Genomic DNA, 18,738 nt, shown 5'->3' on the forward strand with positions numbered 1-18,738 from the left:
CCTGACTGACCTACAAAAAGAAACACTTTATGACCTGTCATGAAGGTTTAGTTATCAGTTAGGTGGTCTATGAATGCTTGCTGAACTCCGGCCTTGCTGAGTGTGCTAATGAAACTCGAGATATGCATTAGTACACAATTGTGTACACTTGAGTTTATAAATTAAGTTTAGGTCGCCCACTCTACCTCCCTTTAAACATATAACCAAGTTCTCTAATCCCCACAGACATTTAAAGTAATCATGTATACAATCACTTAATTATGCAACCTGTATGTATGTCTGGGTTTAACTGCAGTGGAGAGGTAAGGGAGGGATGGTTAGCTCATATTACTAACACAGATACTGTAATACACCAGCACTGTGAAAGCAATACAACACCAACTGGTTCAGTGCACTACGAAGACACATGCATGCTTGCCATTCTGTGCATCCGTGTCAAATGCACAGGTGTGCACGTGTAGGTGTGGTTTGTTACTGTTAGTAACAGCAAACTAGCATTTTGACAATTAGTTGCTTTAAGATTTAAGCAACAAGCAATATGTCTGTCCACACTGATTGTAACTGATTGGGGTGCAAATCATGACAAACACACTAATAGTTTGCTAACTCTACACAAAATTGGTCTTGCAGCTAAAACTGAAATAAAGTGTGCCCACATATCATAAAACAAATACATTTACAGGCGAAAGTTTAACAATTCACTTTAAAACTTTAGTCAATATCATATCATCAGATTTTTTTATGGGTTTGGCATAATTTTCTGCTCAACATCCGTTTATGCTTACATCTATTAAATACATAAAATGTCAGCTATCTGCAACATAATTAAAAAGTAAAAATACTCGTTTCGGCCAAATTTTTTATTGGTCAAAGCCTAGTGTGAACACACAAATGGCGCTTTTCCAATTGATAGTGTGGCTCGGTACGGTACCACCAAGCTTGCAGCACAAGCCCTGAAAATTGAAGCCAAAACATCTAGATCGCCCCCCAGTGACTAGTCCCAGTATAGGTCATAAAGCTCCGCCGCCCCCATCTTATTTAATGGGACTTGAGACCAACAATTTAATTACACTTCAGTTATCTTTTTTCCGAAGCTGGTTTCTGTCATTAACTGTAGTTTTTATCACGCTGATGTAAATTTAAGTGTTTGTTTTTAAAATAAGTTTGTTATTAGTTAGTTATTTAATGCTATAAAATGGTGGTGACACATCATGATTGACAGCTGTGATATGCGCACTTTCTTCGAGGCGAGGGCGGGGCCTTGATTTTGCGGCTTTACTTCCTGCTCACTACTGTGTAGGACTGGTCCCAAAATCGCCAATGCGCAGACTCAAGACCCAAAATGTCAGCTCCGTATCGGGACACTGGCGACTTCAAAGCAATCGGCCTTCGTCCATCTTTTTTTACAGTCTATGGGTACCACTGAACACGGGTTCAGCTCGCTTTACCCATAGTTTAGTGCATCTTCAGAGTGGGTGGGATTATACACTTAACGTTACAGTTTCACCGCCTCTGCTACCGTGACGACATTGTTAAAACGTGTTACAAACAACTGTTTACACGGGAGCAACAGAGCATTTCGCTGGAATGGTTTTCTTGATTCTTGATGTGGATATTTTTCACCACCAAAATGGAGTTTGAGAACTTATACAACAAAGCACAGATGACAACATCACTTAGGGATCGTGTACACCAAAGCGTTTAAACCATAGACTGTACAAAAATATGGACGTAGTGTCCGTAACATCACCCATAAATTTGTGAAGTGCTTTTTTTGAAGCTTAAGGTAGGGGGTTCCAGAAGTCGCCATCTTGGCCGCGCGTCACCACGCATCACTCGCAGATAACCGAAAATGGGTAAAGAGGCGGGACATGGGTGAAACTAAGGTGGCTGGTTGCTAAAACCACACCCGTCTAGCTGGATTTTAAACGGATGAGTTACAAAAACAAATTCACAGTTGTCATGAAGGGCAAAATAAGCTATATAGACCTACAAAACTTTTTGTACCAGGTTGTAAATATATTATTTTCTACTGTAAAGTTGGGCATTTTAACATGGAGGTCTATGGGAATTGACTCCCTTTTGGAGCCAGCCTCTAGCTGCCAGTTGATGAATTGCAGTTTAAGTCACTTGCCCCATGCTTTAAACACCAGGTCGATGCCAACTATGGGTGCTTGCCAGCGTTTTTCAACTAAGTGCTTTGGTTGCTATGGTACTTCTGCTTTGTTTATGAGTCGTTGAGCGATGCACCAGTTGTGTTTTTGTGATATTTGTGATATCTGTGTCCTTTAACTCTACATAGGGGTCAAAAAGTCACCCTGACTGTGTTACAGAGAGCTTAGAGCTCTACCATCAGAAAGAGGACGTTTACACTGAGCCATTGCCTCAGTTTCTATTTACCCCACATCATGTCACTTCGCATTTCTCAATGCAACTCTCACAGTGCAAACCCGGTCACAGCAGATGGGGTAAAAGCACTCATATTATGCGAATTAAAGGAATTTTCTGTGCAATTTATAGGTTGACACTGCCTTGTGTATTTTGTGGCTACATTTTGTGTCCCTCATTAACATGTTTGTAAACAACGACCTGTTACACTGAATAAGTTTTGCTATGTTACAGGCTTCTTAATACACACTAAAACCAGGCTGATCTTAAAGGGGACATATTATGAAAATCTGACTTTTTCATGTTTAAGTGCTATAATTGGGTCCCCAGTACATCTATCAACCTAGAAAATGTAAAAAATAACAACCTGGTAACTTAGTTTTGGTAAACCATTCTCTGCAAGCATGTGAAAAAATAGCTCATTGAAATGTGGCTCCCCTTGTGATGTCAGAAGGGGACAATACCGGCCCTAATGCCTGGCTCACACTACAGGATTTTTTAAATCCTGGCAGATTATGAAATCTGGTTGCAGCACACACATAAGGAGAATCTTGTCAGATATTCTTCTCTCAAATCTTAAACATGCTCACACTACAGGAATTTAAAATCCTAGTGCATCACACACTAAAGGATATTATTAGGATTATCTTGCCAGAGCAAGCACTTCACGTCACCTCAGGAGAAGAGTATATAAAGGAATGAAGATTATGATACATTTATTATGATTTCTTTTTAAATATTTACAAAGTAGCAGCTTTCATTTTGAAACCTAGGTGATTTCTCCTCCTCAGCTCTTGTTTATGGCAATGATCATGATATGTTTTAAGGATGTGTTATGCCGGCAGTGTTTGAATGCATACTGTAGATGTATGCACAATCTAGCACCAACTCAGGTCTTATCCTTATGCAAGATTTACTTAAATTTAAACATCTATTTAAAAACATATTTTAAATATAATTGGCTAGTCTATATATCACTTGTGGTTTTTTTTTTTTTTTTTTTTTTTTTGCACATTTAGGAGTTACTATTAAGTGATGTATGCTATTTCTATCAATGCTCTGTTTTCCTGTTTCTTCCTAACAGGAATATTATTGTAGGTTTATAAGCATTGCTGCTAAATGACTTATGCTTGGTTAAACTCTATTTTGCACTGTTGTTTGCATTATTTAATTCCACTGTGTATATATACTGCTCTACAGTGGTATTATTTTTAGCTATATACTATGTAATTTCTATTTTTCTTGTTTATTCTTCTGAGGCTACTGGTCTTTGAGAGCTTCTAAACAAATTTCATTATAGTTTTATTATGACAGTAAAGTTTCTATTTTATTCTAATCTATTCTATCTTGCAGTGTAGTGTCTAGTGTTAAATTCAGTATTTACATTACCAATGGTTCTGGACAAATATGTAATTTAATGTGAAACGTTGTAATTCTGGAAATGAGGCGCATCAGATTCACAAGTGTGCGGTGTTTCAGCAATCAGTTTCTGTGCGTTTGTGGAGCACGTCACAAAAAAGAACTGAAAATCGTCATATCAATTTAAATTCGTTTTGTTAATATGCTAATTATTTAAGTGCAACATATTTCGTGTATGCCTATTTATTTTATTAAATTTCCTCTATACACAGAATAGCTGCAGGTGCGTGATGTGACTGACCATCATCATGTTCTGTTGTTTTTAAGATATTTTAGATAATGTTTATAAAAGAGTGAACAACGTGAATCAAGCGAGGAATTCATTTCGATATTTTAAATCGCCTGTCTGCCCCAACGAGCTGCAGTTGTCGCAGAATGAAAGTAGAATGAAACATTAACTTCCACAAACTATTTCTCCGGCTGCGCTGTCTACCCGTACTGCAGCTTGTTTCGCGGTCCCGAAAGCTGTCAATCATCTCCGTCTCTCATTGATTATTGTGAAAGTACTGACGTAATTATGCGGATTTAAAATCCTAAATATCAAACATGTTTGATAAGATCGGGGCGGCCCCGATTTGCTTGAGAGCATATCGCAAGGTGTAAGTTTAGACTTTTAAACGTCTCACATTACAGGATAATCTGGGCCGAACTTCGGAGCCGATCAAGGTCCATTGCCCGATTTTCCCTCGGATTCTCGGGAGGGGAAAATCGGGGTAAATTCGGCCCGATTATCCTGTGGTGTGAGCCAGGCATAAATCTGCACTATCCAACCACGGCACTGCCATTTGAGGGTAATTTGCATTTAAGGACACACCCACAGCATATTTTTGCTCACACCTACAAAGTGGCAATTTTCACATGCTATAATAAATGATCCATATGGCATTTTGAGCTAGAACTTCACATACGTACCCTGGGGACACAAAAGATTTATTTGAAATCTTAAAAAAGTCTTGTGAAATGTCCCCTTTAAAAACAGCAACCCTCTCTTATCATGATTTTGTAATGATTTTGTAGTAATATATAGTTATACAGCCTGTTGTAGGAGCTACTGTAAGCTGGGGCTGACTGATCTGCCGACTGGTCTGTTTTGGTAGGTTTGTATCCAACCAGTTGTGCTGTCTATGCAAGCTTTTTGTTCAAGCCTGATGGGCACCAACTGTAATTAACTCCCTGGATCACCCAGTACACTCAATCACAAGGACAGAGAGAACACCCTCCCAACACTTTACACCCCATACACATGCAACACAAAACACTGTAGTTTGAACACACAGTCCACTACAAAGCTGCAGGAAGCAGAGAGCACAATAAATCTGATTTGCACTTTACACTGACAGAGACATGCGCAGTCTATTCAACTCTGTTCTACATATTGTGAGTCAAGAAATATATGCTTGGCCTTTAGGAGATAACAGAAAAGGAAGGGAAACTTGGACATCTTGCACTACATACAACCAGTATACAATAAATATACATGCTAAACAACAGACTTTAAAGCTTTTAAAAGGCAAGGTGTCATTAAAGGACACACTGGCCAGACAAAACCATCTTTAATAAAGAACCTGAGGCAGAATATCTCTCAAGCCATCTCTGCCAGGCTTGTTTACTTGGAAACATTGCCAAATTCACATTATAGGCTGATGCTCATGCTGCTTTTATCTCTAGTCCATTTAAAGAGAATATGTTACCAACAGAATAACAAAACAACATGACTTCTAACCTTCACGGTTTTACTTACTGGCGCCTGGTACCAATATGGCTGGAGAGAGGTAGTAAATAGAATAATAAATTGAGATGCTTTTTGCTTACTCTTTGATATTCACTACATTTATATGGACATAACAGATGGGAGATTTCCTTCAATATACAGAATTAAATGAACAAAGGTCTCATTAACCAAAATTTTCAGTCTTTGACCGATTGGTGCAAAAATATGAAAGCCATTCATCATTTTGACAGATTGCACTACAACTTGTAAATCTAATTTCCAGCCCTGTTCAGTTGGTGGCAAATACGCATTTGACTTAACACAGCGCTGCGCATACGCTGATAAAATAGTGTATTTTTGTAGGCCAAACCTGGAAAACGTCATCCCTGCGGCACTCCACAAAAAAAATTAATTATATGCTCGTCTTGTAAATTCATGACTAAAAATGAAAATGTAAACAAAAACAACAGCTTTTAATTATTCTCTTAAAATGACAGATAATAATTTTTTGAAGACTTTTTTATGACCCTGTTCGTCAAAATGACAGACAATGAAAAAGTCTAACGCAACCTCTGTGTAGGATGGATGTGTGCAAGCGAGAAGCTAGAGCTGCCAAACAATTAGTCACAACTTATCGTTTGCAGAATAAAAGTTTTCTTTATATATTAAATGTGTGTGTAATGTGTATAATAATTATGTATATAAAAATGCACACACATGCATGTATATATTTAAAGAAACAGTATGTAAAAATGGATATCAATTAATCATAAAATGGCCCTAATATGTCACTAGAATACTTATATCACTGACAACAGTGGTCTGGCCAGGATATAGTCATTTAAAAAGTGAAGTTGCAGCCCTCAACTGATGTTTATGTTGTCATTTTGTGTATTGGCCACCAGTTGTGTGATTGCAATACCAGTTTTAGCCACAAGTTTTGTGATTGCAATACCAGTTTTGGCCACAATCCTACATACGGTTGCTTTAAGAAATATTTGCATCTGTATAAACATTTATATATTTACATATTATTTAAATCATATATAAATAAAAATATTCATTATATCAATATATTTTTCCTTAAAATATACATACATGTGTTTGTATTTACATATACATAATATTTGTTGATGTACTGTGTATAATAATAATGTAAACAAAAACTTTTATTCTGCAAACGAATAGTCTGACTAATCATTAGGCAGCAAAGCTATCCAGGTCTCACACCTTAACGGACACAAATAGGTTATTCAACATTTAAGGATATCCAGGAAATAATACAAAAGATTAAGATTCAATGCTACACTGAGTAGCCCCAGCAAAATACATGCAAATATTTCTTAAATATATACATGCATGTGTGTGCATTTATATATAAAATGTGTTTACTAATGCATAATTTGTTTCTTACATTTGCATATATACGTTTTTTCATAATAAAACAGTTTTAGGAGAAGGACGTTTCATGTGTGATTTTACAGGATATGTGTGCTAACTGTGAGAGTGAATCTTTACACCTCACCTGTTTCATGTTCATATAATCTCATCTCGGTGAGAACGCCACAGTTCTGTTTTTATAGTTTACACATCCACTGATTCATGAGTGAGAAAGGAACAGGATGCTTTGATTGTGTTATTGAGGAAAGCCACAAACGTCATAACCAATAACATCTGATCTGACTGCATTTCACATGAATGGGATTAGTTCACACAGTGATTGGAAATGACAAGCATATTTAAGCCAAGCACATCATTTTTCACATGATAGACGTGATTAATGTGTACCCACGAAGATTATATTGATTTTTTTATATTGAGTGAAAGGCGTCAGCAAAAAGAAACAGATTTACATACTTTACATGAGACAGCTTGTATCTCTAGTAGGGCTGAATAATGATTAATTGTTTGCCAAATAAAAGTTTTTGTTTTCAATTAAGGGATAAATCTGACGTAAAATAATTTAATCAATTCACACAAGGCTAGTAGTATATACAGCTGTATATACAGGTGTCGGATCAGTACTCTGTAGCCGCCGATACCCTAAGCCTAGCTATCGGAATCGGTGGAGAAAGATGGTACCTGAACACCTCTACATTCATCACAAACTTTTCTATAACATTTAATCATCACTAAACTTTTCTTAATCACGACAGCCCTTAAAATATGAATGCAATTATTTTTATTGTTAACAAAAGTTTCAAATAATGACAGCACTTTCATAAACTGTGTTAAAACACTAATTGTGTGTGTGTGTGTGTGCGCTAGGGCTGTCACTTTTCGTTCGAAAATCGATTGCACAATCGATCGGACCAACCAAAAAAGTTTCGAAAACGAAAATAGGCAATCGATTTTAACCAAATATGTACACTATATTAATTTGAAAAGAATTAAACAGTTAAAAATATAGATGTAACAAAACTCACAAACAAGCAGAAAAAGAAAATAAAGAATTCCGAAAGTGCGGTGTGCGAAAGCTAGACAGAAAATACCCAGCAATTTTACGCACCTATAGTTTCACGCTTTCAATCGCTGCATCTAGTGTTTTGCAAAGAAAATGGAGGACAACGTCAATAAACCTGTGCAACACGAGACAGCGTCGAAATTGTGACCTTACAGGAGATGAAGGAGTTATGACAAGGAGCCACCCTTGCGAGCTGACAGCGACCCGCTTTTGTGATGGAAGATTGGCAGTACAAAATACGCAGCTGGCAACGAAGTACCCGAGTTTCCCTGGGACATCAGTGCGGTCGGAGTGCGTCTTCTCAACAGATGGACATATAGTGAATGAAAAACGCTCTGCTCTTGACCCCTAAAATGTTGATCGACTTGTTTTCCTGACCAATAATTTGTAATGGCCCTAGTCTTTTTGCGCATTTCATTATGCCTGCCTAGTGCCGTCTAAGTGTCGGTTACGTTTAATAAAAAAAATACACAGCATGTTCTCAACTTCAAGTAAGTCTATTTAAAGTTTCATTTTTGAACAGTTGTTTGAAATGGATCGAATCATTATTTAAAATAATTTTTGAATTGCCTAAATCATAAAAGCAGCCGGTTGAAGCCCGCAGTAATGTTTTTCATTTATGGCAGTAGTCCACTCTGCATATTTTTTTAGAGAATGTTGCACTACTGTTGCTGTTTTTTATTCTGCACGAAACTTAATGACAATGAATAAGAAATATTGCTGACTTGTGCATTTCAGGCGCTCTCTTTACATTTGTCTGTTATTTGGCGTTGAAAATGGAAACGTCTTTTTAGACATGGAAAATCGATTTTACAATCGATTCAATGAACACTTATATATTAAAAATCGAAAATGATTTTTTCACAAAAGTGACAGCCCTAGTGTGCGCGCTTGTACGTGTGTAATTAGCTGCAAGCCAAACACATGACTTCAAGCTTACAACACAAAGCAACCAAACAAACCACATGGGAGAACTGAGAACAAACATTACATTGGCCATTCAGTTGCTACTTTGCTATTTTACATTTTCTCCGTATCCCTTCTGAGTACCATGAATCCATAAATGCCTCTCTATTGACATAATTATTACTATGAATCCTACAACAACATCATTAACATTATCTCCACAACCTCTTTGTCTATTGAACATTTTTCTATTATTTAAACAACATGTAAAGCTGAATTATGACGAAATCTTTCTATTAGCTCACAGTTTGTGCCCATATTAGCAGAATTGCCATAAATGTACAAGTGTTGTGTTGCCATTTTCCGGCAGCTGTCTAACAATAAAATTGTCATTTTGATGAAGGACATAGACTGTCTATTCATGACAGACAAAACAGAAAGGAGGTAGGCCTGTAACCCAACAGCAGTATAAACAGTGCAACAGAACAATGTAACCCCATTGAATAAGTGGACTAAATAGGGGTTTTAGTGTATTAAAATTCATGATGTTGGTGACTCAACTGGAACTACGCAACATTAGCATAGTTAAAAATTAAGGCTGAAAACTGATACATTTTTTTTCAAGAAAATAATAAGAAAAGCACCTTCCATGGCAGGCTAAGTTGAGATTTGTGTTGAACATTAATGACAGCCTTTATCCCTTAGGGAATTTAAATAAGTTGGAACCATGTACATGTCCATTGTTTAAATAAATTTACTTTGATCCGACTCATGATTTACTTGCCACTTTAACCTTTTAATCAATAATCCACTTCACTAAACCTCGTACAAAGCTGGCATTAACGTACACAGACTTGTATTTGCCAATTATTATAACCAGCACCATTTAATGCAATAAGGTTTCTTCTCAGATGCTCTGTGGAGAACGATACATGGCACGAAAATATATACGCTACAGCACGTCATAGTCTGTTGCGGTAAGCAGTCAGTGCAGCCCCATGACAAGCGTCTACTTATGCACACCCCCCTTTTGACAATAGCATTGTAAAACAGACGGGTCCCTGACGCAAAGACCCTCCATTCAGTAGTGCATTTTTGCGATCCACAGTGGGCAACAATAGGTTCAGCATAGTGGAAGGCAAAAAAATTCACATCAAAACAAGTAAGCCTCTTTGAGTCTTTTTGTTTGTCCAGTTCATTGCGCCGTGAGTAGGCCTGACCCCTCTCCCACGGTTACTCTCTGTGTAATCTATAAAGCTATTGAGCTCTGACTTTGAAACTGTTTTTCCTACTGTTCTTGCTGCGGTGAACTGAAACAGTTTCAGGGGAAACATGAGAGGCTACGGTTTCACCAACAAGCTTGGAAAAACGCCTGAGTAACAACATCCTCATACCAGCAAGGTATAAGCACTTGGGTAGAAAAACATTTAGTCCATCTTCAAGAAACACGGCTAATGCTAATTACTGCCACATAATATAGACAGTTTCAGCAGTAACAACACAAACAAGCGGCTGTTGCGGTCCGCACGTAACTTCCGGTTAACTCTGCTAAGAATAAATAACAACAAAGTTCTTTAAACGTAGTTTATTTATATAACAAGCAAAAAAACAACACATAGATTACCTAAGAAACCAAAACATTTGTTATTTTCGAAGAGGAATTCGTTCAAGAGATCAGTTTAGTAACTAGTCAGACCATTAAAAAAACGAAACCGTAAGTAAGGTTCGGATCCAGACGTGTATCACGTGCATCTGATGAAACCGTCTATAAACAAATTCAAAATCTTTGCAACTTGATTGAGTTGAACACATTAAGAGGATAACTTTAACCAAGTTGTGGGTAAAATGACTCACCTGCAGCTCACACCAGGCAACTTCCACCCAGGTTTCTGAATCCAGGCCTTTGTAAACGGTTTTAAATGCTCCTCTTCCAAGTTCTATGTCAAATTTGAGAAAGCGACCACCCGGTGAAGTGGCTACAGCCTTCATCCCTGCCTCTTCCTCCTGTTCTCTATCTCTCTCTTTTCCCTTCAAAGTGGGTGCAGCAAGTCCACTCTTATCAGGGTCCTGTGTGCCATCCTCACCCAGGGCGGCAGAGGCACTAACGGGTAACTGCTGGGCTCCGCTGCTGAAAACGGAGTCAGAGGCACAAAACTCAAGGTGAGGAGCGCTGTGGGGGGCACCAGGGGTTTCCTCCACCTCGTCATCCTCTTCACATATCTCCACACTCTTCCGGAAAAAACGCTTGTTCTCCCGTTTCCGTGAAGGCTCGAGGGGTGCTGGGGAGGATGACATGAAGGTCAGAGGTTTAACTGGCACCTTCATTTCTTTATTGTCCTTTGCACCTCCTTCAGCTCCATCTGCTCCCCATGATCTCCTTTCCTGCGTCTCAGTGGAAACAATGCCAGATGGAGTACCGTGCGTCCCCTCTCCCTCACGGGCAGCGCTGTTGTCCTGGTCATTCTCCTCCTCCCTATCTCCATCAGGTTTCTCTCCAGAGGACTCCTCTGTGGCAGTGGGTTCTCCTGGGTCTGTCGCCATGGCGACTGACCTTTCCCCCTCCTCCTCCTCCGCCCCCTCCTGTGCTGTGGTTCTCTGTCAGTCTCCGTTTCTCTCTCTCTGTGATCACCCTCTCACCCTCCAGTGATGATCCTCAGCTGCACTTCCAGAGTTGCCAGTTGTCAGCAAAAGGATAAATTATTTCTTCTTTGTTCTTATCTTCAATGTTCCTTTGAGTTTACAGGAGTATCAGAGAGTGTTTGTCTTCTTGGTATATCCTTACAGTTTAATTCAGTTATTTATATACTTTCCTTATCTTCATTTTCTACAGTTTCTCCAGAAGTGACTGAAACACAGATAAATGGAGAATTGTTTTCAAGTGTATCCTAAAAAAAAAAAAAAAAAAAAAACACAGGCCATTACTGTTCAGTAACTGGCTCAATTAACAGCATTTCTAAGATTTTTATTTAATAATAAATACTGTTCTTATTTTGTGAGCGTTAAGATAAGGTACAAAAAATGCAATGTATCAAAAGAAAAACATATCAAATAGGGATGCTTAACGATTAATCGCGATTAATCTATGGCAGAATAAAAGTTTTTGTTTACATCATGTATGTGTTAACTGTGTATAATAGCTTTGTATAAAAAAATGCACACACAAGCATGTATATATTTAAGAAATGTTTACATTATACATTTGTATATTTATTTATGTATAATTTATATTTAAAAAATATAATATATATTTTTTCTTAAAATGATACATGCATGTGTGCATATTTATTTATATATACATAATTTTTAATCACAGTTTACACACATATATGATGTAAACAAAAACTTTTATTCTGCTATAAATTAATCACGATTGTTAAGCATCCCTAATATCAAATATACATCACATTTACATATTAACTAATAAACTAATATAGAAATTTCCCAGTAACACGTCAAGTTTGATATGTTACCCCTGTTATGGCTGTCTGAAGCTCAATTTGCCAAAACACTTCCTGCAAAACAAATTTATAATTTGTAAATAAACCTGCTAAAGGTTGCAAACTAAAAGCTTTCTTCAATTATCGGTTATATAAAATATGGACATGCATCACTGAAGAAAAATATAGGCTTAACTAGGGCTGCACGCTTATGATAAAAATAATAATTGTCAATTATTCACCTTGATATTGTAATTGTGATTTTTATTGCCAATTAATAGAATTTACAATTAAGTAGCTGCATGGTAAATTTTAAACATCCAAAACTAAATAATATAATGTAAATCAAAAATAATTATGGGAGTTATGTTGTTAGTAAAAAATCCAACAGGGTTGGAGACATCTGCTAAAGAGAACCTTCAGTAAGGCCCTAAACAGGTATTTTCAAGATAAGGAACTTCCTTATTCTTAAGAAACCCAAAACCTGATTTAGGAATAACTCAAATATGGTACATTATAACTCTAAAAATGTTATTCAATCTAAAGGTATACAACACTCAATTGTGATTAATTATAAATGAAGGCATTAAGGCTCTTTAGGATTAAATAATTCAGAGGATGCAGTACGAGTGACCAACATAGATTATCGCTAAGGGAACATATGCACTAAAATGGAATATTAATTGTAGTCAGCAGTATTGCCCCCTAGATAGGAAGCATTATAGCCTCTCATGTTTACATTACATGTCGTAGAATATTGAGTTCTCTTAATAAGTGTGCCTTGGGTATTTAAATACAGCAACACCTGACGCAAGCTTTCGTAATTGTCAATGCTTCCTTTAACCCATTAAACCCTGCCTCTTATCGCATTTCATCCCTTTCCTGGTAACATCATTATCTTCATTCTCCTCTTAATAACCATCTGTCTTTACCAGTTTGGTTAGTTTCTTAGCATGCCAATGATAACAACATGGTAAGGGGTTTCTTACTCTAAGAAAAAAAAATACTGAAAAAAACAAATGTGAAAGTGAAACAGCCCTATTATTGGTTAAGAATTAGGCCTACATATAAATTTATGTCTAAGTATTCATAAAAATAAGCACAAAAATAAGCTGATGCATGTCTACAAAAGGCTTTCGAGTTCAAACCTGTACTTACAAGTAACATCACTAAAATGTTTTTGTTTTGATTATGGTTATACATTTACTTCAGAAAATATCTTGCAACTCGGGTTTAGCTGGCAATTCAGGTTTATCTAACATCCGTCCGCAGACAATATATTACTAAAATGCAAGTTGACAGTCTGAATACATTTTGTTCGCCTCTTTTCTCTCACACTCAAATGCAAACTTTAAATACACAAAGGGATGGGAGGTATGTGCGCCTCTTTCACATTAGACTATTTTAAAAAATGTATTTAAGGATGCCATTAGCTATGCTACGCCTAAAACGAGCATTTCCTCCTTTCATTCAATGATCTTCCTGAAAATAACATGCCAGGTAAAAGAATGAGACTTTCAGATTTTATTCCTCATGTTTAATGGTTATGATTCTCTTGAATGACATAAAACAGGAGTTCCATCGGTCCAAAGTAATTACAGCAATATAATGCACAGTAAAATAATAGTGAGCTGAGTGTTTGGGAATAAGATGACATGGAAAAACAAACCATGGGAGGAGGAAGTTATGCTTTAAACGAGCTTATTTGCCTCTGTCCTGAGGACAAGGAGTTCCAATGAAAACACCATACAGTGCAGAGTAATTACAGAGCGTCAAAGTCATACAGCACACACGTCACTCAAACTCATTTGACATGATCATTTCAGATCATACCAAGTTGCACAAATACTGCAGTGCTCATTCATATAAAACGCAATTTGTTTAATATAGCTTGCAAGGTTCTTGAAGAAAATGCAGCATCTGAAGCATCATATATACTATGAAAGAGGGCACTTAAACAGATGGCATGCATAAATTAAATGTTTAAATATCAAATATGCATATAGAAACTAAATTAACATTACATTTTAAGTCAGCACTAGGGGCCGAGGTGTTGTCAAAGCAGGTATTTTTATAATGGTTTTAATGCATCATTGCATCTTTAGACAGAGCAACCTTAACTCAGCTGTATAATAATGTGTAAATATGTTCTGCATACAGTACAATGCTTTGGGCAAACCTTCATAAGGCAAGCCCAGTCACCTCACTGAGGTAGTTTTAGTTAGGTGCATCAGCTTATTCAGTGAAGCATGTTGTATTGAACAAAACATATGCTATTCAGCCTCGCCCAGATGTATTGCCAATTTGATCCGATTTAATCCTTTTTGACATGCGCAGCAGCGACACTTTCTCTCTGTTATATTCTTTCAGAAAGTCCAACCCATATTGGACAAGATTTTTTAAATGTCTAAGTAACATTATGACTGAGCTATTTTATTAATGATGGTACAGCTAAACTATTCACAGTGTTGTTAAAAGTGTATTCTCACTTCACTACTGCTATGTTCCCTCAATAGCTCTGAAACTCCAAACACAACAGACGCTACACAAAATTAAGCCCTAGCACCCTCGCAGTTTTTCATTGCTCTCTTCACAGCCACACACACACATTAATTCCCTGGAACTGAGCGGGATCTACTGATGTACTGAGGCAGACAAAGAGGTAGCCAAAAAACGTAGGGGGGGTGTGTGTGTTTTGGGAGGGGGCAGACAGATAGGCTGGGGGGGTTGGCTATTATGAAGTTAGATGAAAAGTGTGTATAAAAAGCAGGGACAGGAAAGAATTGTGGGTAGGGAGAAAAAAAATCGAGGGGGGGCCGAGAAGAAGGGGGGTTGTGGTGAAATGGGTGGGAAAAAAGTGTGTGAAAAAAACAAGAGGGGGAGATGGGGGCTGTTGCACGTTCAGAATAAAGAGATGGGCAGATTTTCCCGTGATGAAACGTGCTACTGTGAGTAACAATAGTTGAAATTCCAGGGCAACAAAAACAACAAAACACTTGAGTGAAACTAAAAGGATAGTAAAGAGAATGAGTATGATGACAAAGGGCAAAGCAAGTATTAGATGAACAGACCTTATTTAAAAAGCCCAAATGCAAAAATGTAATGTAAATGTAAAGGTTATAAGTCAAATAATTGAAACGCCTTCACAAATGGAACTTTAGTCATTTTATTGATATTTAACAAATTTGACTGTCCTTCACTGCAAAATCCTCTAAGTGCGTGCACACTTTTTTTGGCAAAACCAGTAATTAGGTTCAGTAAATTAATTTTAATGGCAATGAAAGGTTAGTAGTAAGTGATTAAAATACCTTATTATTTTCACAAATGTCACTTTAGTCATTTCATTGGTATTAACACATTTGACTGCAATTGTGCGCCGCAAAACCCTCTAAGTACATGGCAAAAAAATCTACTTCTAAAAGCCTCCAGTCACAGCTCACTGTCCTTTCTGAACAAATATCCAAATATATTCTGTAAACCGGTTAAAAAAACTGCATCTTGACCTACCTGCACCATTGTTCATCTAATTCTTCTGCAGTGTACTTAGAGGACTTGCTGAAAAATCGTTTATCTGATTCTGCCAACAAACCGGTATTTCTGAATGGCCTGAGGCCAGGATTTAGCAGATTTGAAGCGAAAGTATTTCATGAACGTATAGATGGTTTCAGCAGTAACAATAAACAAACGGCTATCGTCGAACAAACGTAACTTCCGGTAAACTCTGCAAAGAATCAATAACAAGAAAGTCCTTTAACAGTAGTTTATTTCTGATAACAAGCAAAATAAACGAAAAGTAGATGAGTTTAAATCATAGCTTAAGCATATCAAAAACTACACTTAGCTAACGTTAACGTGTAAAATGTGTACTATATAATGTATACAATCTTAACTACAGATCGGCTGCCAAACCTCCCATCAAATAGCGGTAATCCATGATCACCGGCGTCTTCCCTCAGAAACCAAAACATTTTTTATTTTCGACGAGGTATTTGTTCCAGAGTTCAGTTTAGCAACTAGTCAGACCATTAAACAAACAGAGACCGGAGGTAAAGTTCGGCTCAGACACGTAAACATGTCACGGCACGTGCATCCTATGGAACCGTCTATAATGTTTGGTCAATATCATTATCTCAGTTTTGACTGAGGTGGCATTTAGTAGCTTTCTTCAATTCTTGATAAGCAAACAGGACAATAACAATTTATTTTAAACTCAACCCATAGAGATATGGGGGCGGTTTCCCGGATTGGACTAAAATAAATGTGAGAGCTGTCCAAACTGAAAACACCTTGCACTGACACATCTTAAAATACACCAGTGCCCTTTGTTTTGCCTAAAATGCACACAGGTAATGTTTTTAGTATAGCATTTGTTAAAACTAGTTATATTTTCTAATTAAACTAAGGCCTAGTCCTGTCCGGGAAACCACCCCATGGTGTCTGTCTAGAATTACTACAGGTATCTACATAATTAACAGCCTAGTTTGCAACTAAGTTTGCCCTATGGTAAATAGCTCAGTTTAGTAAAACCAGATGACGCTTTGGCTTAGCCCACCACAAACTAAATTAATTATGTGTGGCAACAGAGGTCTGACGGTGGTCACAAGTTCTTTTTTTAGTTTATTCTGAACAGGTGAACAGCATGAAACATTCAACATCAATAATTTCAGACTGTGGTTCTGTGCACTTGCTTCAGGCAGTGATATAAGTGGGCTGGGTAATTTGCTGTCACAATTGATTGGTTTTTGACCAATCACACCGACACATATTTTAACCACACACTACTGCACAGCTATTTCTAGGAATAAGAGATTGTGTGTTATGCTTCAAACCAATTTAATCATGCTTAGCCTGACTTGAGAAGAATACAAAAGTATTGTACCAAACCACTGTAAAATAACAAATTTGATCCCACTAAAGACAGTACCAAGACAGTGGTTGGTAATTTCCAAATAGGGCGCTAAACTAAAATCTGAAACACAAGCAGACAGACCAACTGACACCTGAAGAGGCATAAAGTTTGTTCCCAATAAGACAACAAAGAAACACTTTTCTCCAATCTAAATCAAGCATGTGAAAGTCAGTGTTGTTTATAATGTTTATAATCTTTATGTTGTCTAGAATATAGTAAAGATATCTTTATTGGTGTTTTTATCTATTCTATATCTGACATGCAGGCACAAAGATTCAAGTCAATCTTATTTTGACTAGTTTAGCTTCTAGCTGGCACATCTCAATCTATTGTTTGAAAGAGCAGACAACAGGGCTACTACATTGGCACCATATTATATCCAGAAGAGTGACCAACATTGTCAATGCCTTAGCAACAGAGGACACGGCACCAGTAAATATTCAAACGTGTGCAATTAGGTTAAAACTTCAACGTCAACGCAAGGCTAAAGATATAGATAAATTTAAAGTCACGAAAATCTACCGGGTCGTGTATAGCAAAATGGGGACATAAAGACTGCATAAATCGTACTCTACCTTTACGGTGGCTCATTTAGAAAAAGGATAACGACGTTAACAGCACCCGTTTAACGACAGCCATGTACAGTAGTATGTATAAAGAGAAATTCCCGAAATACCGCGAAAGCGGTAAATTCGCACGCCCAGTCCGTTGCGATCTCAATTTCAGCACCACCTTGTTGTGTTAGCAGCAGCTAAGCTATATTTGGGATACCTGTCTGAAAGGCACAACACAGCTACAGTACACAACATGGATTTTTATTTTACAATATAACGTTACATCCGTTAAGATGAACCCGGTGAATACTAAAGCTAATCATTATTTACCTCAGCAGCTGTCAGTGATACTCACCGGTGTGCTGCATCCTCTTGTCGTTATGTCAACTAACGTTAACGTTAAAGCCGCTGGCTGAAAGCTTTTCAGTCAATTTATCTGTCTCAAGTCAACAGTTCGTCATCATGTCGACTGGTATAAACGCCACTTGTCGTGTAACTTTGCTGGAATTTATTCCTTTTCTTTCACGAGCGGGTGTAAATCCTGCAATTCCTTCTGGACACATCATCTGTTAAAAAACATCGTTTTTCTATTCCGAGAGGTTTTTAGCATACCTTTTCTTCCGGTGAATGCAACGACGACGTATTCAGAGGTGTGGAGTGTGACACGTATTTCTTTATTTATTTTACATAATTTACAAAACCGTCGTTGCAGCGTCCGTGGTAGTTCAATCGAGCAAAATCGTTTCTCCTTTTTCGGTTAGCGATAGAGACGCGCGCTCGTACCGCGTGCTCCAACTATGCGCGCGACCACTTGATTCCGTCCACGCGGGGTCGCGCGTTGTCTCGGCAAGCATCTGGTACAGATCCTCCTGCGGCTCTCAAAGCTTTAATTTGTGGCTCGCATTGCAGTAAATAATACGGTGATATGATCATGCAGTCATGCGCTTTTT

At 37.5% G+C, this 18,738-nt stretch overlaps 1 protein-coding gene across 6 annotated transcripts in view; it reads right to left on the reverse strand.

Moving 5' to 3' along the window:
• Window positions 1-18,738, reverse strand: part of wnk3 (WNK lysine deficient protein kinase 3) — a 52,453-nt gene extending 33,715 nt beyond the window's left edge. For 3 of the 6 annotated variants that reach the window (XM_065285768.2, XM_065285769.2, XM_065285764.2), the window contains exons 1-2: window positions 18,144-18,738; window positions 10,743-11,733 (exon numbers count right to left, since the gene is read on the reverse strand). In XM_065285768.2, coding sequence (XP_065141840.1) covers window positions 10,743-11,429 — 687 coding nt within the window. In that variant the 5' untranslated portion in view covers window positions 11,430-11,733; window positions 18,144-18,738. Of the gene's footprint in view, window positions 1-10,742; window positions 11,774-18,118 lie in introns of all 6 variants that reach the window. The other 3 variants (XM_065285767.2, XM_065285765.2, XM_065285766.2) reach the window with 3 other exon arrangements.

This window comes from Paramisgurnus dabryanus, chromosome 21 (assembly GCF_030506205.2).
Source record: "Paramisgurnus dabryanus chromosome 21, PD_genome_1.1, whole genome shotgun sequence".
NCBI classification, from domain to species: domain Eukaryota; kingdom Metazoa; phylum Chordata; class Actinopteri; order Cypriniformes; family Cobitidae; genus Paramisgurnus; species Paramisgurnus dabryanus.